General features: G+C 41.8%; 1 protein-coding gene across 1 annotated transcript; it reads right to left on the bottom strand.

Annotated features, from left to right (window-relative positions):
- Nucleotides 1-116: 116 nt before the first annotated feature.
- plcg1 (phospholipase C, gamma 1) lies at nt 117-23,957 on the bottom strand. The gene is made up of 33 exons (XM_070909965.1): nt 23,810-23,957; nt 22,178-22,465; nt 15,978-16,130; nt 15,027-15,120; nt 14,852-14,899; nt 14,229-14,313; nt 13,994-14,077; nt 13,568-13,590; nt 13,404-13,473; nt 13,213-13,314; nt 11,243-11,361; nt 10,588-10,673; nt 10,078-10,198; nt 9,661-9,829; nt 9,423-9,545; nt 8,932-9,033; nt 8,421-8,608; nt 7,535-7,735; nt 7,152-7,271; nt 6,833-7,013; nt 6,596-6,673; nt 6,397-6,500; nt 6,055-6,148; nt 5,797-5,866; nt 4,659-4,822; nt 4,191-4,287; nt 3,857-4,081; nt 3,600-3,748; nt 2,741-2,855; nt 1,535-1,696; nt 1,354-1,442; nt 454-722; nt 117-351 (listed from the first exon to the last, which is right to left on the bottom strand). Exons 2-33 carry the CDS (start codon nt 22,392-22,394, stop codon nt 309-311), a joined length of 3,945 nt encoding a protein of 1,314 aa, XP_070766066.1. The 5' UTR covers nt 22,395-22,465; nt 23,810-23,957; the 3' UTR covers nt 117-308.
- Between the last annotated feature and the right edge of the window lie 1,292 nt (nt 23,958-25,249).

Genomic DNA, 25,249 nt, shown 5'->3' with positions numbered 1-25,249 from the left:
TCCGCAGCGGACCCCCCCCCCCCCCCCCCACTACGCTCCTCTTATGTCCGAATCCCTCCTTCTCGTCAGGCGAGTGGTGAGGAGACTGGGAGGCAGGGAGGGGAGAGAGAGGTGGGGGGGCAGGGGGGGCGATTGGAGAATGGAGGGAGGGAGAGCTGCCTGAAATGTAGGCCAAAGCGGTGGTGGGCGTTTCCATGGAAACAGTGTTCACAGCAGTCAGTGACATCATCAGTACGGGGAGAGGCGACTGGGTGAGGAGGAGGGGGGGCAGTGGGGTGCAACAGAAATACGTCCTGATTGGCTTGGACTTAGACACGGTTCTCTCCGCCCACTCTGGTCCTCCGCAACATCCTGAGGTAAAGACAAAGACAGGAGGATGTCTGGAATCTTCTGCGGCCTCAAAACTCACTGCACAGGAGTGAAAAACCCCAAACCAACACACCGCACACTTACTTTCTGTTCTGTGGGTCCATGTGATCCAACAGTGCCTCCTGGGACACCCTGAATTCATCTAGAGGGGACTGGTAGCGGGATTCAAAGGAGCCCTCTCTCCCCCTGTAGGCCATGGCCTGGGCCGGCGACTGGGGCAGAGGAGACATGTTGGAGGATGTCGAAGACACGGAGCTCAATTCCCCCAAACGTTCTCGCCCCGCTTGGGCAGATGCCGACACGGACGTGGCCCCGACTGCAAGGAACGGGCTCAGAATCTCTCCGTTTTCATCCTGAGGGAACAAGGAGGAGAGAGATGATATGTAGTGTCAACTCCAGGGGCCTCTGTTGTTCCAAGTATTCAAGGTTTTAGAGTTCAATGTGAGCGTATGATTGTTTCCTATTGAATCAACACACATGCTCCTTTTAAAAAGGAGTCGATTAACATTTAGGAAAATATACATATTTACTATTTTGCTGAGATGACAGGATTGATACGGTACCGTATGGTAAATATAAAGCCAGCTGCTGGTTAGCTTAGCTTAGCATTAGGACTGGAAACAGGGGGGAACAGCTAGCCTGGCTCTGTCCAAAGGTAACAAAATCCGCCTACCAGCACCTCTAAAGCTCACTAATTAACAAATAATATCTCAATTGTTCAATGCGCACAAAAACCAAAATATAAACCATCACTTTGCGGTTTTACAGGCAAGCAGAGGAGACTCTAGGAAGTTACCGTACCTGGCCATGAAATGCATAAACAGTGCTTCAATACAATATGAATTACTAATTACATATCACGGAAATGTGAGGACCACAAAAATTGTAATCCGTCCGTTATGTTTTTATGTTTTTGGTGACCGTAGTGTTTGTTGTTGGCGAAGACATCATGGAGCAGGTTTAAGAAAGGCTGTAGTAGCTCACCCTGCCTGTGATGATGTCCATGTGGACTAACAGAGAAGCCAACTCCAGATCCTCATTGTAGCTGTTCTTCAGAGGTACTGACCGGTAACCTGTCGTCATACGAAGGAACAGAGACAAATGGGGTTTTTTTCAGCACTGATTTTAGGATTTCAGAGAGCACATTATTGATGCAAGTGTGTACCTGTCTTGAGGCTATGAATGGGGAACGTGGCCTGAGCCAGGAAGTTTTGGTCATTGAACATGTCGATCTCATAAACCACAAAGCGCATGAAGGCAAAGGCAGAGTTGCACACTGTGAACTGGAACGGCTTTCGGGGCCATGTGGGGTTCAGACCGTTATCAGCTGGGGAAGACAAAAAAAAATGGACAAAGAAAGATGAGAAATGTACAATATATATCCTCACTTGTGTTGTTACTGTAATAGCATTACTTCCCTTCACAATTCCCCAGTGACAGCAGGGTAAAAAACTGTTAAAAATGTGAGTACTTACATAATAAACATTACTAAAACTTGTATCACAATTTCAGCACAATACACTGAAAATACTCGTATCAAAGTCTATTAAGGAAAATTATTATTATGCTTCTAGTGGTGGAAGACCCAGAGTGCAAAAGAGATAACCGATAAATAAAAGTACAAACAGCAGAGGAAAATGCATACCATTATTTTGAATTTACGCTATATAAAAGCTAAATATATCTATGTATAGATGTATATCTATTATATATATATATGTAAAATGGTCCGAATCAGCTGTTCAAAGCAGCAAACTCCACACGTAATCTTTTGACCCACTTATGAAAACATTGCCATGTCAAACTCATGGTAAAAAACACCTCCTATTACGTTTAATAGTGAGAAAGCCTCAACTTCTAAACTATTTACTTTATTGCTTCATAGAAATATTCTACTGGGTGTGCAAGTAACAAAACAAAGAAAGAGACTGGATAGTAGAAGAAATGCTGACAATGCCTGTGATATAATCAACAAATCACAACAGATTCTGAAAAAGATTACTTATTGTTGAGTACAGCAATTTTAAGAGAGTAAGTGCAAATACATTACTATAGTACTGTGTGTGGCAAACTAAATCTATACATTATAAAGCAACAAAACAAGGAACCTTGTATTGCAATGCCTCTGTTTTGTCTAAAACCAGAGCAGAAAACCTGACGAGAGCTGTGCCAGAACTATGTCCAACGTTTTCTATTTGTGTTCCCACGCATGGCTTAGTTGTTTGTACAACTTCCTGTTTTTCTAGGACCAGACAGGAAATTACACGAGGGCAACGTATCCAATAAACAGTAACTACTCATTCCTTCAGTTTTGGCAGAGCGTCACTTCACTGGCAGACACACCCATGATTAGAATTAAAGCAGCACTCACCTTCTGAGTCAGTTTTTTGCTTGGCACTGTCATATTCTGCCCCGCACACCTCGATCTCGATCAGAGGGCAAACTATGCCACGCCCGTGCTTGGGCAGGTGACGGGCGCCCAAAACCTTCAGAAGAGAATAAGAGGGAAACACGTTACTCCTTTAGATCTTCTCACTTGAATAAATACAACACATATAGTTTTGAGATTACAGTTCCCATAATTTGGGTGCTTTGGGGGATGTCAGGAGGTATTGCACCATTAAAAGTATGCAGAAGTCACTATTAGCAGTTCCTGTTTGTAATGTACTCATGGATGTACAGGCAACAATGACTGGATTACTTTGATACTAAACAAAACTTAAAAACGTGAAGATTCTCAGGCAAGTTCTGGAGTTATGAGGAGAATCTTTTTTCTATGATTACTAAGCAGATTTATGGACATTTATTCGTGATGGACATCGGACATAATGACATCCTTAGGAAGTGTGAGTCACACTGAATCTAAAAATGTGTATCATGTCTATATTCAGATTTGACTGAGCTAGGACTCCAATAAGAGTTCGACACAAATTGCAGCAATCAGGAGCCAAGGGTTTTAAAGTACCTTAATTGCCCTCCATGAGTTGTGTGTCACAGCTGCTGCCACAGCTCCAGTAGCTGACCGTGTTGATAAACAGGCCGAATCAGCGTGCCACACTACAACAATTATCTTAGGTTGTTATTAGAACACCTGTCCCTTTCACCTCATGTAGTATCTTTGCCTCCCATCTCTCCCTACGCTCCCCAGCTTCAACTCTCCTGCGCCCTCACAGTTTGAAAACATCTGCACTCACACATGCATACACAGTCCAATCCTCACTTCACTGTACCTCTATCTCTAAAGTGACTTGTTCGAGGCCTCGTAGCGTATGTCTGTCAAAGGGATCAAAGTTTTCATCCCTCATGATGGGCGGCTGAAGGACATAGCCACTCCTTCCGTTCAACATGAACAGAGCCTGGTTCATCTGCATGGGCTTGTCTGCATGTCGGGAGGGAAGAAGAAGGAGGTAAAAAAAAAAGAGTAGGACGAGTAAGAAAACAGTAATCTTTTATGCTATTTTATCTGCTCTGACAAAAAGGCAGATACCTGCTGTCTGGAAGTTGAGCGCTACCAGCTGGGACCCACAGAGCCACATGGGCAGAGGGTCGTAGTTTGAGGAGTCTAGCCTCTGGCCTCTGGGGTAGATCCTGGACAGCTGCAGTCGATTGTACTGCAGGAACTTCTTCCCCTTGATCTTGTTGACGTACTTCTCTGCCTTGGTCTCGGGGAAGGATGACATGTCCCGGAAACAGGCCCGCTCTGTGCCAATCTCTACAGGATGCAGAGAGAGAAGACAGACAGGTATGAAATAAGTCACATCTCTGCACCTGTGTGTATTAAACTGCGTGTTCATGGTCCAATAAGTGTGCATAATCCTTACTGTCTTCATCAAAAGGCACAGGCCTACAGTAGATGACCAGGTCAGATAATTCCAGTGCAATCTTCTTCCTCCTCTCCATCATCTTCCCCTCCTCCAGCTGGGCACATGGGACACAAACTTTAAATACAGCTGCGCCAACAGTAACATACATCACTTCTTTGTATTTTCACAAAATAAAGTTTGACGCTAACGCTAGCCTGAAGCTTTTTCCTACTGCTCAGGTGGTTTTACTGAGCAAAACAAGAAAGCTTCCAGGTGTGAATGCGTGTCACTCTGTGAGTCTGCAGAATGGCATTCCTGACAAACACCACACGTGCCCACTGCTCAGTCAGTGTTTAGTGTAAGTACAGGTTATGGGTATTATAGTGCAAACACAAGTCATAACTGGCCCTTTGAACCCACAATGTGGCATGAGCATGGCATGAGTCCTTGCCTGCATTTTCAGTCAGCCAAGTGATATATATTTACCTTGGCCTCTGAGGTCATGGTGACCTCACGGATCTTGACCACCCATTCCTTGAGTTCTTCTTGGCTGCTGGCAGCGACGTCCAGCACCGGGCCCGTCCGCATGGAGGTATTCGGCACCAGGGAGAAGACATGAGGCCTGCTGCCCTTCCCATCAGGACGCACAACTGAAAATAAAACAAAGAGAAGGGTTAAAAAAAGGAAATGAGGAGGACAAACAAGTTTATTTTCTTCGTTAAACAATTTTTTTCTCCAGCCACGTGTCAACATGTCACCAACCAAAATGAAATAACTAACTATGAAAATGACATAGAACATAAATGAAATAGTCAGAAGAGAAAGAAAAAAATGAATCAAATAGGAATAGAGGCAGAGACAATGAGAGACAATGCTATTGTCTGCACATGAAGACCGGTCTGCGCTTTGGCCAAAGAGACAGTGTAATTTATAACAACTGTTAAATTTATGCAGAAAAGTCACATTTATCTGGAAACTCATCCGTGCTTTCTGTGTTTAAACGTCTTAGTCGGCTGTAATCTGAGTGGAAGTGCTTTATAAAGGTCGGAGCCAAACAGGATTAAAGTTCAAATCATTCAAACTTTGAGCACAGCGGTGAGGCATAAAAGCTGCCCATGATGAAGGTGATGACGCTTCAACTGGTGCGATTCCACCAGTGGTTGATGTGAAGGAAGCCTCGGAACAAAGTGTTCAAGAAGATCTAGTTAGATCTTTACCATACGACCACTAGATGGAGCCAAAGAGCCTACCCAAAGGCAGAGATATAGGTATTAACTGTTGTTAGCAGAGACCACAACAATGCATAACAGCATGTGCCAACAACTAATGGGTGTGTATTGACTGGACTGCGGGACGTCAATAAAATACCAGATACAGAGCTGTGAGAAATTCAAGAGTACTAATAAAAGCAAATAAGGAAGAATTAATAATAGAAGAGGCTGATAATGGACAAAAATGACTGTTAAGAAAGTGGTTACTGTCCTTTTGCAGTTAACAATAAAGAGGACAGAGATAATGTGCATCCATACAACAGCCAGAAAAGGAGGTTGCCCTGTGGCAAGGTGACTGCCTGCTCTGCAGCCCTGCAGCACAGAGACGATCAGGAAGTGGAGGGGCCACTCACCAATCTGACAGGAAGACACGTCCACACTTCCTCTCAGCAGATCTCCCAGAGGGCTGTTTTCTGTCATCTCCTGCTTGACAGAGAAGAGGAAGATTAGCAAAGAAGTTGACGCCCATTTTGCAGCCTTAATCCAGTTAACACATGCATCTCTATCATTAATTGAAAGATGAGTGATGAGACCCAAACTTCCTGTGGAGGGTTGCAGGTGCACTAAGTTCACTTTAAATATATAAATGTGTAGTTGGGTTTGATCCTCACAGTTCTGTCAGGCTCTGCCGCTGATGGACTGATCTCCTCCACATAGTTAGCAGGAAACCACAGCTGCTTCTTCCCTCCACAGTCACCCTTCCACCTGAGAGAAGAAAAAGATGGGAAAAGATGAGAGGGGGATGTGGTTTTGTAAATATTTCTAACCCTGTGGCATTAAAGTGATGCCATCATTGGGTCAATATTATAACAATGGGTTTTCTATCTTATCCCATAGTCCCATCCTGTATAACTCAGTCATAAGCCTTCACTCTCTCTACCTGCACAAATGTGATTTGTCTAAATGGATAATTAAGAGCTACTTCCTGAATAAATGTTACACTGGTCACTCACCATCCTCCTTCCTGTTTGTCCACATTAGAGATAATGGCGTTCTTAGTGAAGGAGAGCTCATCGTCCCTCTGGGCTTTATACTCATACATGGCTCTCACCGTACACTGAAAAGATGAGACAGAAGGTTATGATATGCATGTTCACAGTCTTCACTATATGCAGTATTCAACTACACATGAACTTCATACGCGACACTCACCTTAAATGTTGGCATTTGGTTGGCCTCCACGTAAAAGCCTGGATTCCTGCCCTCGTACAGTGACCCGTAGTCTGGCTCCTATTGGACGACAGATTGTGTGTTCACTAGGCTGCAGAATGCAAACTACAGACTTTGACATTTATGTGTCACATTTCTATAGATGTGATATTATCTAACACCATACAACAGTTTATTAATCTCTAGTGAGTGTGCCATTGAATACATAGTGGTACTCACAGCAGTGCCTATCTTCTCCAGTGTGTCCTCATTGATGGGATAGCGCAGTTTCATTTTGCGGTACAGAGGGTGCTTCTCATAGTAGCTGATGAGATCTACTAAGCTGTCAAACTCTGAGGTGCCCAGCACCACAGTCTGACCCTCCTGCTGCACGCGACAGTGCTTTATCTTTCCCTCTGCCCTGTAGAAACCACAGACATGACATCAATGACTTTGCATTTGCAACTGTGAACATAACGTAGAATTTGTACATTAAAAGGAAGTTAGGCGTTTAAGATATACAGAAGTGTCACTTAATGAGGCAATAGCACCAAGTTACCTGAAGGAAATGGCAAACGAGTTGGGTTCCGCCCTCTTCCTCACAAGGAAAGCCCCGTCACGAGGAACTCTCATCAGCATGTTCTCTGCATGGCTCCTTGAGAGGTTGGCATGGTACCACCTGGAACAAACATCAAACATAGACAGTAAGCATATAATTACAGGGACACATATTTTTCACTTCCCACCTTTTGTTTATTCTATGTGAGGGAGTCAACTACCAGTCTACAATTTAAACTGTATAAAATGTTATCTATAGATGAGTTTACTGAATAAGATGGTACCCCTTACAAAACAATATACTGACATACATCACTGAAGGTCCTCAGCACTTCATAATTTAAAATTCTTCTCCAGTCTGTGTGAATGCTGCTTGAAACTCACTCTTTGCTCTCGTGAGCATTGGTCTGAGGCACCGGCTCAGTCAGCTTCATCTCAAACTCGTTGCAGCGCAGCGCCACCTGCTGGTAGTGGTTGATCAAGGCAAAGAGCGTGTCGAACACCAGGTTGTCAGTCAGGTAGAACTTGGGGCTGCCTGCCTCCTGACGAGAGTGGATACGACAGTGCTGCACCCGCCCTGAACGCCTGGTGCAGAGATGAAGACAACAACAAAAAACATGAGAATAACAATTTTTACTTTTACCTGCAGTAATTTTTTACTACCAAGTGTAAGTTTTCCCCATGTTAACCTTGGACATACTGCCCCTCTGAGTGTCTGTACATTGTGTGTAAATCACATACACACAGATTAAATGGCTTTGAGGTAACTCCACTCATGCGGAGCCTTTGCATTAGCAGACAGAAGATGAATGATCACACTTCAGACCGTGACAACAACCCCATTCGATCAATGATGGAGATATTGACATTGATTGATCTGCCACTGTGTCATTGTTATTTGCACAAGTTAACCCTACAGAACACACAGTGTGAGTAAGGTCTAATACATACAGTATGCCATAGATAAGGCGCCACAAAGGCAACAATTCAATTATCATAATAAAATAACATGTTACTGTGATATACTCTTCTGTTGTTAATTACTAACGGCAACTACTGATTAAATACCAACTGTAAATTTCTATATAATATTCTCAATCAATATTATACAGTTAAATACAGTTAACAGCATTCAATGTCCATTTCCTATCATTAATCTTGTCTATATTTTCTATACAGTTCATTACTGCCAAACAAATGCTGTTGAAGTCTGCGCAAAATATGTAGAAAGTTTGCAGATACTCTGAATGCAAAATCACATGCACCATACCAGAACGACAGCGTGTAGTCTCCCACAAATGTCTCGCTCTCTCGGACCAGGAAGGAGCCATCAGGAGCTCCGGTCTCCAGGCAGTACTCAGACAGTAACCTCTCGGCTATCTGCCGCCCGTCCCGCCCTGCGCCCAGCTTCCCGTGGAACCATTTCTCCGTGATGTGCTGGTCCATACCGTTGGACACCTGGAAGAATCGAAAAAAAGAGGGAGGTGTTAGTCAACTGACATTTATAGTAATTCACAAGTGTGTCCATTTTCATTTAGCTGCAATGGCATAAAATTACTCCCCCACTTGCCACCTCCTTTCACATGCACAAAAAAGGAGATGGTACTTTGAATATTAGATTAAGACCAAAATTGCCCACAACCTTGATAGAAAATATTGTATTTCTCATACTGTATGTAAATTAAGATCCGGTGCTGCACACATCCTGTTATAAGTACAAGTTCAATATCAGGACTAGCAATGCTCATCTCTATGTATACTGACAGGTTAGGCCTACTAACCTCTCTGTGCTCCTCCTCATCATCGTTACCCTGGTTACTGGAGGTCTCTTCTGAGTAGTAGATCTTAGTGCTGGTCAGGACAAAGAAATGAGGGTACCACTCCTGGGGGGAAAGGAGAGAGAAACAGAGGGGATGAAGGGAGGGAGACAATTAGCTTTTTCAAACGGTTTAATTAAATATTTAGAGGATCCATGTGTCGCACTGAAAAGTAGGCAAGAAGAACTGAAACATCTAAAAGAACAAGAAAAGCAGCTCATTAAGTCAAGACCTGGTTCTAAAAACAGGTGGAACCAGGTTATAAAAAAAGTGACGAGCCGTAAGACGATGTTGTGTCTTTGGTTTATAGTTATTTACAAAGCAAACCCTAAAGAATAGAGACAACACACAAAACAGGCTCGATATGGAAGCTACTTCAGCTCGTCATATTTCAAGGTTAGAGTTCGTCCTGATGCAGCCTCCAGAATCCACTTATACATGATGTACATGCTTACATGATTAATGGGGTCTTCCAGGTACAGGATGCCATTTTTGATGGAGTTGCTGATATCGTTCTCTGAGTAGGGAGTGGAGGTGGACACCTCCTCATAGGCACTGCCTTCTGCAAGCTTCTTATGCTGTAGCAGACGAAGGGAGAGGTAGACAGACAATCAGATAAATTATACTACTAGAATACTGTATACAAAGCAAAAAGATCAAATGATTTCTCATGACTTCAGGTTGGCTCCTGACCTTGATGAGGATCTTCCTCTTGAGCTGGGTGGGTGAGGGCAGGCCATCTGCCGCAATGTCCACTGCCTTGGTGAGCAGCATCTCTCCAAACACCTTCTTAAAGTAAGTGGCCATATTCCTCTGCTGCACAATACTACAGTGGTCCTCGATGGACAAGATGATGGGATAGCTGTAGGAGGACCACAGATTAGAAAATTCGCAGAATTTGCAAATTCACAGAAATTCCGTCTTTATCTGTGCTTCGGTGTGATTTTCTTATCTTATTTTCTCACACGCTACAACAGTGAGTGATGTCACTGCAGCCTGTCCAGTGATATTTCTGTTTCTCTATCTTTATCATCTCTAATCCTTTCATCATCTCATCGCCAGTCACGGCTGTAAAAAGAAATAGAGTGGGTTGCACTCATGGAGACTCACTCGGATGTGACGAAGGCGTGCTCTTTGATGGTGGTCAAGACATCGCAAAACTTGATTTTTGTTGTGAGGGTGTGTCCGTGGTAGATGACTGGCATTCCATCTGGACCATCCCAGCAGTCCACTAAAAATATACACACACACATGCACGCAATGTCATTTAATCGACTATGCTACATAAAACAAGGAGTAAGTACACATGAATGCAGATGTATTGTGTAGTTACAGTTTATGTCATGTTTGTTTACTTTTGTATGAGGCAAAGTGACCCTTTAACCTACTATAAGCCAGTCCAAACCTGCTTGACAAGGATTTGGTGTGAAGGCCATATAAAGCACTGTTGTATAACAGCAAGTGTGTGTGTGGTTAAGGGTGTGGCAGCTGCATTAAAAGTAGAACTGTAAGGGATAAGAAGCAGGGGTAAGACAGTTAATTACGAGGTTGAAAGTCAAGTGCTGGTGATTTACTGTACGTGGGTAAAACTGCAGTGTGTGTGTATGTGTGTTTACCCACATTCAATACAGCGGCAGCCCATCCTCAGACAGCGAGCGTACGCCTCCAGGGACGACTCACTGGAAAACTGGTCTCCCGTCAGGTAGCTAAAAATAAGCATGTAACGTCAAAGCATGCACACAAAAACACACTCACATCTAACCAGTCTTTCAAAGGATTCATACGTCAGGGACTGCAACACACACACACACACACACACTTTCTATGGTGGTAGCATAAACACATTGATACTGCTATATCAAAAGGGCTCTCTCTCTTTTGTTGACTGGGGTAAACACTTCTTACTCATTCAGTCGGTCAATTCAAACCTAATCAAAGCAACATGGGAAGTTTTCATTCCGTTGCTCCAATGAGTATTGTTTCACATCGAGTACAGAAGGTTATCATTTGAACTGCTTTTCACACACTTTTCAATGGGAGGAAAAATACATTTTCCTGCAAAATAAACGCCTGGATCTCATTCTGGAACATGATTGTTAAATAATACGCTGTTATCTGATGTATGAAGCCAGTTCAAAAGTCCTCTTTGATTAGGAGTTTCAAGAGAGGATGCCAGACATTAGTGTTCCCAAGGCCTAATTTACAACTGGTTGAACTTAACAGAAGCTTGATATAATGAAATGTATGCGTGACAAGCTATGGGCTTCATCCTTACGTGTTGTGCGAAGAGGAGATCCAGTAGTGGGACAGGGGGTTGTTCATATTCTCAGGACAAACCTGGTCCAGGGAGGAATCCCAGATAGTGTTCTCTTTGGAGAACAGGTATGTCAGGAGCTATGCAGGAGAGAGGAGAGCAGTGAGAATGGGGCTGAATTCAAATGTTTGGACTTGCACACTGATATGTTTCTGGGAAGTCTGCAAGTGACTAGGACTGTCCAAATCCACAATTCATCAAGTCTGCAAAAGCCTCAAGCAAACTTCCGCTTTGAGTGCAGACTTTGCTCTGAAGACTACACCTATTCCTATCATTATAATGTAGATGTGAATAATAACAAGATTTGCAAGCAAGACCCCGAAGCAATTCGGACCTGGAGGCTAATTGACCCAACGCAATCTGGAAGCTGAGAGCATAACTGAATAGGGCTTTAATAGATGGTGGAACACACGTTTCTATGTGTCCCTCTTGCAGGGCGCACTGCCAAGATCTGATCCAGCCTTGGACCACGCGGATTGTTGAGTCTATGTCTTTGCACAAAACCTATTCTAAACAAATTATTTTGTTCCATATTTACGAGTGATGAAGTGTCTTATTTTAAGAACTCTAAGAATAACTCAAAGTACAATAAACTTACATCACACATTTTAATGCATGAATCCACCTGAACTGTAAGCAGATATAATAATATAACACAAATATAACTGTCTTGGAACACATGCATGTGCTGAACACCACCTGAGTGTATGACTTCTATATGCTTGGACGATGGAGCAGCTGTCTACTGGGCAACTTGTGCACACGAGTGTCGGAAGTTAGTAATAGAGTAGACAAAAAAAAAAGCCACCTATGATGTAAGAATCCTCAGTTGAGGGTTTAATATTAACATAATATTAACATTAAATTATATTATATACTATGTCAAGCAGCAAGCCCTGCACACATTTTGCATAAAATAAACGGTTAATTTGACGGAAATCACTAAGATGGGTCAAGTACTTCAATTCATATCCATAAAAACTAGCAAGGTTTTAAATCCAGTCACAGAGCGCGTTTCTATCTCCTTTGCAGACTGGATGTGAGGACGGTGAGCACTTTAGACTTGTCACAGTATGTATAACTTAAGTCTGAAAGAATTCATCCTGTGTCAAAGCAGTTATGTACCCTACATTCTGGCCTTTAAAAAGGGAAATTACGCCATGTTTTATGTGGATGTCCAATCAGTGTTGATGGTATATGTAGTCAATTGAAGCAATAAATTCATCAGTGCATGCTATATTGACCGAGAAAGCTGCATGTGCCAGGATGCGTTGCACGCAACTTTCTGAATTTGAGCAAAAGCAAAAGGCACCACCACCAGTTGCTGTTTGCCCTCAGAAGCTCAGGTTCTGGATGGTCTCCGCCAGCCATATCCCCTCACTATACCCCTAACTCGGACAGATAGAGATAGGGTTGAAAATTGGCGAAATGGTCCTTTAATAGACTTCCCCTTGTGGGTCAACAATAATAATTTATTTTCTTATTAACAGCTTCAGGTGTTATTCTCAGTATGACCAAGGCCTGTACATCTGCTAACTAACACAATATAACCTAACATACAGGAAGACAGTACCAATTCTTGCAGGCTGGCTCGCACCAACTTCCTCTTCTCTTTAGTCAATCATAGCTTTATGGTGACCACAAAGAGCATCCTTCGGTTTCTGCAGAACTCTCACATGACGCCACAGTCAATAACCCTTTCTATCTGTGTGGGAGGAGGAGCTTTAGGCCGAGATCATGGCTATCCATTTCAATTTCTGAGCATCTCCCACCCACACCAACAACACAGGGGGGCAATCGGAAAACATAACTCACAAAAACACGTTTACATTTTTTCCATCCGTGAGCAAAGAGCCAGAAAAGAGCTTGAAGAAAGAGAAAGAGAAAAAGGGGAAAAGAGAAAGTGGGAGATGTGGTGAGAGTGTGTGTACCTCGTCTTGGTGGAAATAAGGCTGCTCCACTTCTCTCAGGGGGTCTTTCAGGTAGCCGAACATAAACTCCTGAACCTTGTTGTTGTCTGTGGCCCACATTTCCTGGATTCACATGTAAACACAGATGTATTGGAACATGCAAATAAAACAAATCTGCAAAGAACTATATGTCCAGCGGCCGGAGATATTACCTTTTGAGACTCCAGGAGGAAGCTTTTGAAGTCGTCGAGGGAGATCCTCTGTTCTGGTCTGTCAATGAACCTGGCAGAAAAAGTAATGGTTCACTTCAGTAAGCACACATCGGTGACGCTGCAGATTCACTGTGCATGTGTGTGTGTGTTCCGATCTGACCTACCTCTGTAGAAATGGGATCTCCATCTGAAAGAATAGAAAAAAGGGGAACATTTCAGTTAATTAATGAAAGTGCTGTCCTGTCAGTGTGTATAATACTCGTCATGTAGATGGATGTAGACATCCTGTAGGGGGCTGGGTGGTTAGTCGTGGGGGGCACTGAGGTCATCCATTTAATCCGACCCCAGCCTGCCTGCCTGCCTGCCTGCCTGCCTGCCTCCTCATCCGTGTGAGTGTGTGTGTGTGTGTCCTAATGGCCTCCACCAGAGGGGTTTGGTGGGTTTTTAACTGGTCCATATTGATCTTGCAGCCATTTGAGAAGAGACAGATGGGGGAGGAAGGGTGCCTTGGCAGGGCATCAGATGGGGCGCTGGGGGATGAAAGTGCTGGGACAGAACTATCTGTGCATGCATAAAATGATGGCACTTACATTTTTCTGAGCATCAAACATGAGGCTGCGATAGAGCTGGGCAAACTGGCTGAAGGACACGTCTCCGTTCCTCAACTCTGAGTCCTGTAAAACAAGCAGAGAAAGAGAAGGAAAGCAAAAAGGGCCGTTAACGACAAATCATAAATCTTTAGCCTCTAACAACATCATACTGAAGGGGAAGTGGGCAGGGAGGTGGAGTGGGAAAGGGGGTCTGTGATAAGTAGAAGGAGGTTACCGGAAGTTTCTCTCGGAGGAACCTCATGTTGGGCACCCTGTAGTTGACCTGGCTCAGCATGCTCTTCAGATCCTTACAGGATATCCTAAACACATACACACGTTTTGTTGAGAAACGAAACACAAACATGGATAAGCACGTACAATAAACCACTTCTGTGGTGCAGACATATATCACATTGAAAGTTACAGACACACTGAAATTTTGCAAACACACGCCCCTCATGATCTGCTGAGTCTTTTTGGCTTCACTTTTACTACACAGCCTGGAATTTTGGCCAGAGAGGACAATAGCCCTTCAGCATAACAAAGGCTTTTTTGTCAGGGATGTAACAGACAAACATCTCTGTACATCTCCTCCATCCTCTGCAGTCTGTTTCCTGCTGCAGGAAGAGGTGCTGGTGTGCGGCTGAGAGGTTAGTTCCTTCACTACACCTCAACAAAGCACTCTCACAGGCACCTACCAGACTGGTGTAGCTCGTCTACTTGCTCTAGATGACACACTGGGGAAAGGACACACAACTGCTCCACCAAACAACCAAGTTATATTTAATTACACCTACTTCCTGTGAGAGTGATCTGATTAAACTCTAGAGTTTAAATCTTTTAACTGAGCAGACTCACCTGTCTTCTCTGTTGCGATCAACGGCGTAGAACTGCTTACGTAACCATCTAAAAGAAATAAAGATAATTAAGAATCATGCTGCTCGTTATCATACGTCGTCTGTCCATAGCACCTTATAATAGCTTCAGTTTTGGATGCGATGTGTACACCTACAGCTACATGTGTACTGTTTACCTCTCTATCTGGAGCGGTGTTGGGGACTTCAGTGTGTCAGCCACAAGCCAGTTTAACCCCTTCACCCACATGGTCATCTCCTCATCAGACGTTGCTGGAGGGGGGGGGGGAATCAAACACATGACTGACTTTTGACAAATATTTTCAGATTTTCTTTTCCGTTTATTCCCTTTAAAGGTTTTTCCCTTCTCTGAATCAAGGGTCTAATGATATGTGATTTTGTATAGGGCTACAATTACTGATTAATTTAATTATTGATTAATCTGGCGATTATTTTCGCCATTAACCATTTGGACTAAGAAATGTTTGAACAATAGTGAAAATATGGCCATTGTGATGTCTTCAATGAGCTTGTTTTGTCTTACTTACAGTGTAAAACCTTAATATGATATTCAATTCACTGTCATACACTACTCACAAAAAGTTAGGGATATTCAGCTTTCACATGAAGTCGATTCACATTGAGCAGAAATGAGGACTGAGATGAAGAAATTACCATTGCATGCTTCTACTTAAATGCCCTACTTTCATGATATAATATCACTGTAGCATGAACATTTTACATTTTACATAAATTTCACCCGAAAGTCGAATATCCCTAACTTTTTGTGAGTAGTGTATATGATAAAGAAAAACAACAAATCGTCACACTTGAGAAGCTAGAGGCAGAGAATTTGGGAATTTTTACATGAAAAATGATGATTAATCGATTATCAAAATAGTTGCAGGTGGATTCATAATAATAATAACTAATCCTTGCAGTTCTAGTGTTGTCTCATCTATACAAAACGCAACAATTAACTACAAAAGACGGTTGGAAACAAAACACATAAATTGTTCTAAGGGTAAACCGATAGCAGAGGTATTCATGTTAAAAATAGGATGGTAATGTCAAATACTTATACTAATGTATCTGAAGGTATGCAAGCCTGTGTTGGTGTCTGAGCGTACCTGCCAGGCTGAGTGATTTAAGGCGAAACTCGGTGCCATACAGGATAACAAAGCAGTGAGCCTGGTCCAACCGCGCCGCCGAGTCCTCCACATAGCGCTCAAAGTCCCGTGACTTCTGTCCAGGACGGATCTCCTTGATCTCTCGAATGTCAACTGGAGAGACGGACACACATTCAACAGTTAGCAAAACACAGAAACGCCATTTCCTTGCACATACAAAGATGTCCTCAGTAGAGCTGGGCGATATGGTTGAAATCTAAATTATGATATTAATATGAATACTTTTCTCATATCACTACATGTCACAATACGCGAAATCCCATAAATCCAATGTAAAATAATCAAAATTATGTTTAATACACTTAATCACGCAGTCAGATAAAAGTCTTCATGAGCACACATGAAAACCTTAAATAACTAATTTGTGGTCACAATTTGGAAATATTCATTTGGATGACAGAATTTAATAAAATGATAACACAATATGATCATATCTTCACAAAACCACTCAAGGTCCACCTAACCTTGCAGCATAGAGACCAACACACAGCATGTTTGAGTATTTCAAGCACCCCTCCCACCCAACCCCCCACCCCCTGACCACATAAAACAGTGAAGCTGAGGCCACGACTTAAACCACATACAGGTACATTTCAAGTGACTGTTAGATATGGATTTCAAATAAAGAAGATGATACTGACCCCAAATTAACCCCAGTTTGCCTTTCACCACTGAAGTCTACCAAAACCACCAATTACTAATCTGAAAACGGAAGCCCATGAGTCAGTCGCACCATAACAGTTTGGGATTGGACTGGTCGGGTGTGTACAATAGAGATTTTAAACACATTGAAGACATATTGTATATTGGGTAACTGTGACTCTGACTGTGACTTTAAGAATGCTTGTATACCTTCTAGTTTCTCTACACTGGACTGATAAAAAAAACACTGCATGGGCTTTTACACAAGATCTTTAGGAATGATACGACAATAAAAGCCTTGACTCCATTAATAGGCAGTCAGAAACTTAACGAAGGCCACACACACACACACACACACACACACACACACACACACACACACACACACACACACACACACACACACACACACACACACACACACACACACACACACACACACACACACACACACCTTTCAGCTCCTGCTTCTCTTCCTGCCCCCGAATCACACATCCTGTGCTTTTGTCGCCTACACACCACATCTGTGCTTGCGTATAGGTGAGCATGTGCATGTTCTCTTCTCAAGCATTTAAAAAAAAAAAAAAAAAAAAAGACAGCAAGAAAGTATGTCTTCTCACGCAGATATTTCACCAAGCTGAGATCTCTAATCATACATCATATCTCAGTTTACTTTACCAGCCAGATGGGACAGCAGACTTCCGCTGAGAGCAATTCGGCTTTAACAGGCTGATCTGTGAGACAACACTTTTAGCCATTCGAGTCAAAATATTTGGAGCCTGCCTCAGACAGATGCAGGAAATAAAGAGATAGCCAGAGATGTAACCTTACCAAAGGAGATGAGAGGAGGTATCCTGCAACACACTCCCACACTTCCTCCAGCGCTCCGTCCTGCCTTCCACACCATTTCTACCACTCCTCACCCGGGCTGGCTTTCACTTCAAATTTCTCGACAATTTCTACTGGCAATACAACACCTGAGTTTCTGTACCAAAATGATACCTTACTTAGAGGAATATTACTTTTTTTATTTGTTCTATTAGTGGCCAACAATTTTGTATCTTGTCTTTCATCAAGAAAAAACAGGAAACATTTGCTGGTTCCAGCGTTTGAAATATGAGGATTTGCTGCTTTTCTCTGTTTTATAGTACTGTATATTACATACATCTTGAACATCTTTTGTGCTTTTGACTATCGGTCAATCAAAACAAACTACTTGAGGATGTCACCTTGTGCTGCGATGGGGATTCTTCACCATTCTCTAACATTTTATTGATTAATCAAAGAATTATTTTGCAGGATGTTGCAACTTTGATATAAATGACATTTAAAGTTGCAATGATTAGTCAATTGGGCACCTTTCACTTCTTTCTGACATTTTCTAGACAAAATTATCAATTTTCAAAATAATCATCAGATTAAATCAACAATGAAAATAAAGTTACAGCCATAATTAGATTACATGTTTGACCACAGAATGACTAAAAGGCTATACTTTATATATTTTGCTGTTAAAGTAGTTCATATTGCAATCAAATTTTCGAGTGACTATGCAGCCCAGAGGGTGACAAAGTTTCCGTGTGCACTCACACGTCAGCTGATCTGTATCAGCTCCTTTGATATCACGTCGGGTAAAGTTTTATAGTTAAGCAGAGGACTTTCCCCCTGACAAATAACAGTCATGCAGTTACATGGATTCTCTTCCCCATTCCAACACGTTGTAAATGTAGCGAGCCAACTGTGGAACGGCGCTACCTGATCTTCACAACAATGTTTTCATACAGGCAAAAACAATCTAAAAGCAGATTCTAGTTGTTCCTGCGGGATTAATGTCCCACTAATGTGTTGAGATATTTCTCATAAATAAAGTGGGCTGACAGCCAAGTGTGTAACTGAAAAAAAAAAGAGCGGCGTGTAAGCTAGAAATGACATCAGACGTTTGAGGTGAGAGAGCATGTGTCCTTTGCGGGAGGTATGGAAAAAGTGCGTGCAGGTAATTCCATCCACATTCACACAAACGCACAACAACAAGTACGTGATGACTTCGTCATTATTTACAAAGTTCCCTTCCAAAGATATTTCCAGGATACAGCTGACGACACTTAACTGCTGGTGATTGCAACACAGGCTCATCCAGTACCATGACTGATAACATGCAGATGCAGCATCTTCTCTCAACAATTGGTCAAACTTACACTCAACACATGCAATAAAAACAGTTTATAAAAGTCATGTCTAAACTTGAATACACCTCACATTACTGGGCTCAGTGCACCATTCAAGTTATGGCTGCAACTAACAATTATTGTCATTAGAGATTAATCTGCCGACTATTGTCTCAATTAATCGTTTAGTCTATAAAACATCAAGGTAAAATGTCTATCCCCGTTTCCAAGTTTAAAATGTCTTGTTTTGTCTGATGAACAGTCCACAGCCCAAAGATATTCAGTTTACAATTATTACACCTCCGACAGAGCACCAAGTGTGACTTGAAAATGTGGACAGAGCACTGATTCACTGGTTCTGGATCAGAGAAGTCTTGCGATACATCAACACAGACCCACATTCAGACTCATGACGTGTGAATCATTACTTATCACGGACATGTGTATCTGTTAGATTTAAGCCTATTAGAAAGGTGTTCAATGCATTACATATGCTTGTGAAGAACTGTGAAAATATTTATAAACAACTTCAAAAGTAGTGATGCTCCATCTTGCTTTTCTATATTACTACATAATATATACATTATACAAGTATACAACAAGCATTTTTCTTGTAAAAACAACAACAAAAACATAAAAAACAATCTATATGGATCCCTTAGATTATTTTTCTTAAGAATTATTACCAAGATACATACTGAGCAGGACATTTTACAGTGTAAAAATAAACAGTCAGTGCTCTTGGGTGCTGAAACGATGTAATGTTGAAACTGTTTCTAAATTATCTCAAACCTAGTGTGGCATTTTTATACTGCAGTTTTGTTGTTATTACTTAACATCCACCATTCACCCCGATACCAATGTGCATCTACAATAAGCTAACATCAGCCAATATTTTCACCTGGCTGATTTATCAGTCTAGCTGTAGTGATAGTATATTGGACTGGAAATTCAATTGAGCAATGGTACTTAAAGGTACTTCTCTACATTGATGTAAAACTACTGTGAACACCAATATCACCATAAAGCTGCTGCTTATTGATTTACAACACTGTCATGGCCTAATACATGCAGAGATAATAAAGGGATAGCTACCTTGGTGGACACTGGTTGTCATAGTTCTAGCATCTAACAGCATATGCTCTCATATCCAGCACTAACCAGTGAAATCAGCTCCTATTGTCTGTGTTTCAAATGAAAACCTGCATCCTAAAGTCCCCTACTTCAGTGCTTTTGAGGAAAACTTGTACATGAGAGGATCTGACGCTGTGGTGGGCTCCAAGAACCAAGAGGGGAGGTTTCCATAACAGGGGCACCACAGTTAAATCATAGCTTCAGAGCGTAAACAAACACATGGAAGCTCATTCATAAAAACCTAAAAATTGGCTCCTCCAGTAAAGCATGTGTCGAAGCCCGTCAGTTAACTCACTTTGACATCGGAGTTGCTCTCTCAGGATGATAGAGTAGCAAAATGATGCGTCACAGTCAAACATGATTCTGATTCATACTTGTGTTGCTTCATATCAGTAACATACTCAGAAACCATACGTTTTAAGAGATGATTTGTATGATACTCTGGAGAGTTACTGAGTGTACAATATGTGACGTTTCGCAACAGTCTTTCCAGTGTCAAAACAAACTACACTTACAACTACTCTTTTTCACAGACTGTGATTGTACGTCAGGTATCCAAACCTTTATGATATGCCCTGCCTACACTTCGAACCAGCCTGTTACCGCCATTTCTTCTGCAAGACCACATCCTGCTTTGTCAAGCCCAATCTGTGTCTCATGATATACTGTATATATGAGCCATATATGTGAGCCACAATAAATGTCTGCTGCCAGTTATTTGGTGGGTAAGATGGGCCAACATGTGCATGAAACAAACATATTAAGACATAGTTGTAGAAAATCAACCTGGGAGAGAAAATGTGCAAAATACACTTCAATCAAGGGACAAAAAAGGTGCGCTTCTCTGCATTTTATATTTAGAAACATACTAGAGTGCTGTTTCCACAGTTAATGGACATAATTGTCTCACTGCCATTGATAAGGGGTAAATACAGCTGGCCAAATTGTTCCCAAATGATCACACACACTTCCAGTAAAAACCCTCATATTCTATTTCTGTACATTAATGAGCCGCTCAGGCCAATTTCACCTCTCCAGGAATATCAAGTGGCAGCTATGAGGTCATGTGTGTACAAAACCCTTCATCGCAGAGAAGATGATACTGTTGTGTAAAAAAAAAAATAACCTGAGCCTACCTTTTTTTGTGTGCTCTTTTTGTTGCATCCGGAGCAGAGTGCAGCTGTGCACAAGGCATCCTGCTACCCGAGAGACAGACAACTTAACAACTCACTGAGGGCCTGCGTGTCCTCAGTTAGACACACTGTTTTGTTGAAGATTAACTTGAATGTCAGCTTCCTGGTAAATTACAGTATATTCCTATTAATGCAACAAAAGAAGAGTTCAAGGAACCGTTCTTTCTTCTCGCTGTCGACCCTGGATTTGTACCTGAGATGTGATTTATCTACTGCTGGACAACAATGGTTGTTCCTTTAATATCCACCATTTAAACAAGACTTACACCTGCTCTGTCAATGTTTTTTCATAATGCTACAAAATAAAACAAATAATTGGACTTTTCGGTAACTGAAATCTCTGAATGACAAACCACCTCAAACACATGAACAAACCAAATCCTATTCATTTTAGTGGGACAGAATGGCAACTTTCAGGAAGTAATCAGAGCTGAAATAAAAGATGAAATATTGATATTGAGAGACACGACTGGGATTTTCTCCTTAGTAATATTGTTATATATCTTATAAGTTGTATTATCCTGTTTTGAAGGCTGCCTCACAGTTAGGCAATAAAACCTGTGTTGTTATTAGACGGTTTTGTCTGTGTAGAATGAACAATTAATGCCTCATGTTTCACTTTCATTTCAACAAAACCAATCCTTTTCCCCCAAAAACATTTCTTGCATGTAAATATCTTCTGAAAGCACCAATAGTCCCTCTACATATCGTCACATTACCAGTATTAATGCATGTAGACAAAAATATATTTTGTCTCACCAAGCCCTGCAATTTACATTGTTTAGGACTGAACTGACATCATTCACCAGCAGTTTGCAACAACATCATGCCATCATGTCATGTGCTCTCAAGTCTTTTGTGAGCCATTCAAGCACCTTACAACACTTTGTACTGTTCATATTTCTGAATGTATGTAAACCAACCAGTTCTGGCATGGATCCCTTCACATTTACAACCACTGCTCTGTCTGTGTACATGTTTGTGTTTGTGTCTGCACGCTACTCACTCTCTCCCTCTATTTTATCCGTGCCCCGAGTCCAGATAATAGTCCTGGTCTCCAGCTTGACTTGAAATGTCCGTCTCTCTGGCCGCTGGGACTTCTTAGAATAAAACAGTGTCAGTACTGTCCCTAGCTCCAGGTCTCGGTACAGGTTGTTCATCTCCGTGTCGTTGTCCATCCACAGAACAGGTCCGTTGGAAAAGAAGCCCGAGGTCCCCGCCATGTTCACTTCCCCTGTTTGTTGTCAGTTTCCTCTTAGAACAATCTGCTCAGTCCAGGCCTAGACAGGGATACCTACAGCAGGAGAAGAGGGGGGAAACCCATGAAACAACAATTACCCGAGGACTTCTAGTGTGTCGGTGCTGTACACAAAGAGAGTTGATCCTGTCAAGAGGCACATGTTTTAAATAAAACTTTATACGCATTACATGTATACATACCTGCAGATATGCTTTCAATGTATAAGAGAAACAGATGTTTCTACATCCTAAATACCTTTCGATTACTCTCATCTTCCTGTTTAAATAGACATTTTAGTATTTTTAATACTGTATTTCACTATTTTCTAAAAGCCTGAAATATGCCCACTTATAAATTACATTTAACCAAAATCTTTTTTAGTGTGCAGGCTACTTTATCTTATGGATGCATTTCTGACAAAAAATAGTGAACAGTAGTGACATTTTACACAAATTCCTGAATGCTACCAGGGATAAAATACTGTCATTAATAACAGACACATACAAAAAAAAACTATACTTTGCAAAATGTAAAATTTGTATGCTTTATACATGAACGTGCAAATTTGCATTTGTTTTACATGAACATGGACAGATTTCATGTTTTGTACATGATGAAGCGTATGTCACAAAACCTACAGTATAAGTACATGATGTGGTAGTAAAACAGCATATGGGTTACATAATAAATAATGTAGCTATGTTCTATTAAATCCATTTTTAAAAAATTGCCATAACTAGGTTAAAAAAAAAGAAGACACGTATGTATGTTGGCATACAAGCAACATTATCTCATTTCATTACATGTATGATTTTATTGATTTTTCTATATGGGTAAGGTTACTCTCAGTATTGAGCACCACTGGAACACAGTTAAACCCAAACAGTAACACTAATCTGATTTATCATTAAAACTGATGTAAATACATGACAGCTGCATCCCAGAAAACGTGATGATTAAGCTAATCACGCCACATAACTTTCTCTCCGACATGATTTTACCTTTAATCTAGCAGCGGGGACGTTTGATCTGATTTCGACTGTTTTTTAAAAACTACCAACAGGCCCGTAACCTGCTGCAGTCCGTCCCAGAGGAAAACAAAGTTTCCTTTCGGATACAAGAAGCATCACGTTATTTGGGAATACAACTGCTGGCGAATGGCAGCGGAGTGGGATAACAAGAAACGTCTGGCTATTTTCACAGCGTGGAAACGGGGCCGGTGTGTGCTAGCATTTCGCTGGGCCAAGAGGAAGAATCATGGCTGGTTTCAGCCCCGAAAAAAAACCCAGGTAGCAGTAGCTATTCTGCCCTTCTCTCCGCCCTCTCTTTTCGCCTTACCGTGCGGAGAAAAATCAACTGGAAAACAACACGTCGCAGGGACTGCTGTGCTGTACCTACCGCCGCAATCTCGGCCCGACCGCACATCTCCAACGGCTGAGGCTGCTCCTCTCTCCTCTCGCGCTCCCGTCGTCTTTCTCCTTCTCCTTTTCCCCCCACACCCCGGTTTTCCGCGATTAAATCATCGCTAGGCCCTGGAAAGGCGCTGCAGTCCCGACGACAACAATTCCCGTTTCCTCTTCTCCCCTCCGGCCGTCCATAGAGAGAGGCAGGCAGACAGCGAGGACCGTGGTAAGACTACGCAAGTTTGTCTGCTCTCAGATCCAGCCAGCGCAGGCCCTTCCCCCCCCAGCCGACCACCAGCAGTACCAACCGGGCCAGAGTCAAAAACCAGGCTTCCGCTACAGGTTTTCACAATAAACGTCGTGTCAAGGAACTTGTTGCGCCACAGTAGGGAGACTGGGTAGGGTTATAATATGGCTTAGTTTTAGCCCCAGTTTGTACCTTTCATGTAATTATTATTTTCGCTGTCAACAATGTAAAAAAAAGAACAGAGCCTTTTTCTATTACACATTTTCCAGTGTACAGAGCATTAGGATTGCAACCCATTTCACGTAGTGCATCATTCCTCGACTCAAAAAAGATGACATCTGCATGAATAAGTATCTATCATATTACTTTTTTTTTCATTTACATAAAGGTTATTATCAGTTACATTATTATGGTATCATTTCAACTGTGCTAAGGCAGCATCATGAGGAAACTGTGGTGACATCCAAGGATGCACCTGGAGCTGTCTCAGCTGTAAAAATGAGACAGCAGGTAGCCTATTGATTGAAGGGGTCTTTCATTTTTGTCCAAATGTAAACCCATCCAGATGTACACAGTAAAATGATGAGAGATAATTTATCAGATTATGTTTCGGGTTTCCTGCTCCTTACATGATGTTATGGGATTTTTGCCTTGTCCTTGTATACAAGTCATTTCTGAGTGGAAACCCTGCCATAAACACACTATTTATGAAATCCACTGTACATTGCACTGAGTGGATATGTAGTAGTGAACACCTTTATGCATTTATTTGGACACAATTACCATACTTCCGGTAATCTTGCGTGTCTGCCGTTAGCTTGACGCAGCCTGTTATCAGCCTCTTAAAGAAGCAGACTCTGCCAATACTGTACTTCATAAGTAGCTGTCTATTCAACATAACCTGTCTCACAGCTTGTCAAGTAACAGGTAACTTTGTAATTATCCCATAACTTATACTGCACTTCATGACAATGTCCAAATTACCAATCACAGCCCATGGTGTTGGTTTTATTCTCATTATTATTAAAGTGTTGAACTTTTCCTCTCCCTGGGATGAACGATGACTTTAACTTTGATAATTTATCTAAATGGGGATGAAATATAAGTGAACATAGAAAATAATATTGAGAAATAAATTGGACTATGACCCCTGATTTGACCAATCACTGCTGATTACATCTCATCTCT

This window comes from Enoplosus armatus, chromosome 8, assembly GCF_043641665.1.
Source record: "Enoplosus armatus isolate fEnoArm2 chromosome 8, fEnoArm2.hap1, whole genome shotgun sequence".
NCBI lineage: Eukaryota > Metazoa > Chordata > Actinopteri > Centrarchiformes > Enoplosidae > Enoplosus > Enoplosus armatus.
The sequence above is the reverse complement of the archived record's forward strand: the minus strand, read 5'-3'. Positions and strand labels throughout refer to the sequence as shown.

Bases quoted from the DNA above. Each gene is read 5' to 3' on its own strand.
- plcg1 (XM_070909965.1), bottom strand. From the start codon at position 22,394: ATGGCGGGGACCTCGGGCTTCTTTTCCAACGGACCTGTTCTGTGGATG. The intron at 13,474-13,567 runs GTAGGTCAGATC...TTTTTCTGCCAG, and splicing joins GAGATCCCATTTCTACAGAG to GTTCATTGACAGACCAGAAC. The intron at 4,082-4,190 runs GTAAGGATTATG...TGCATCCTGTAG, and splicing joins TGTGCCTTTTGATGAAGACA to AGATTGGCACAGAGCGGGCC.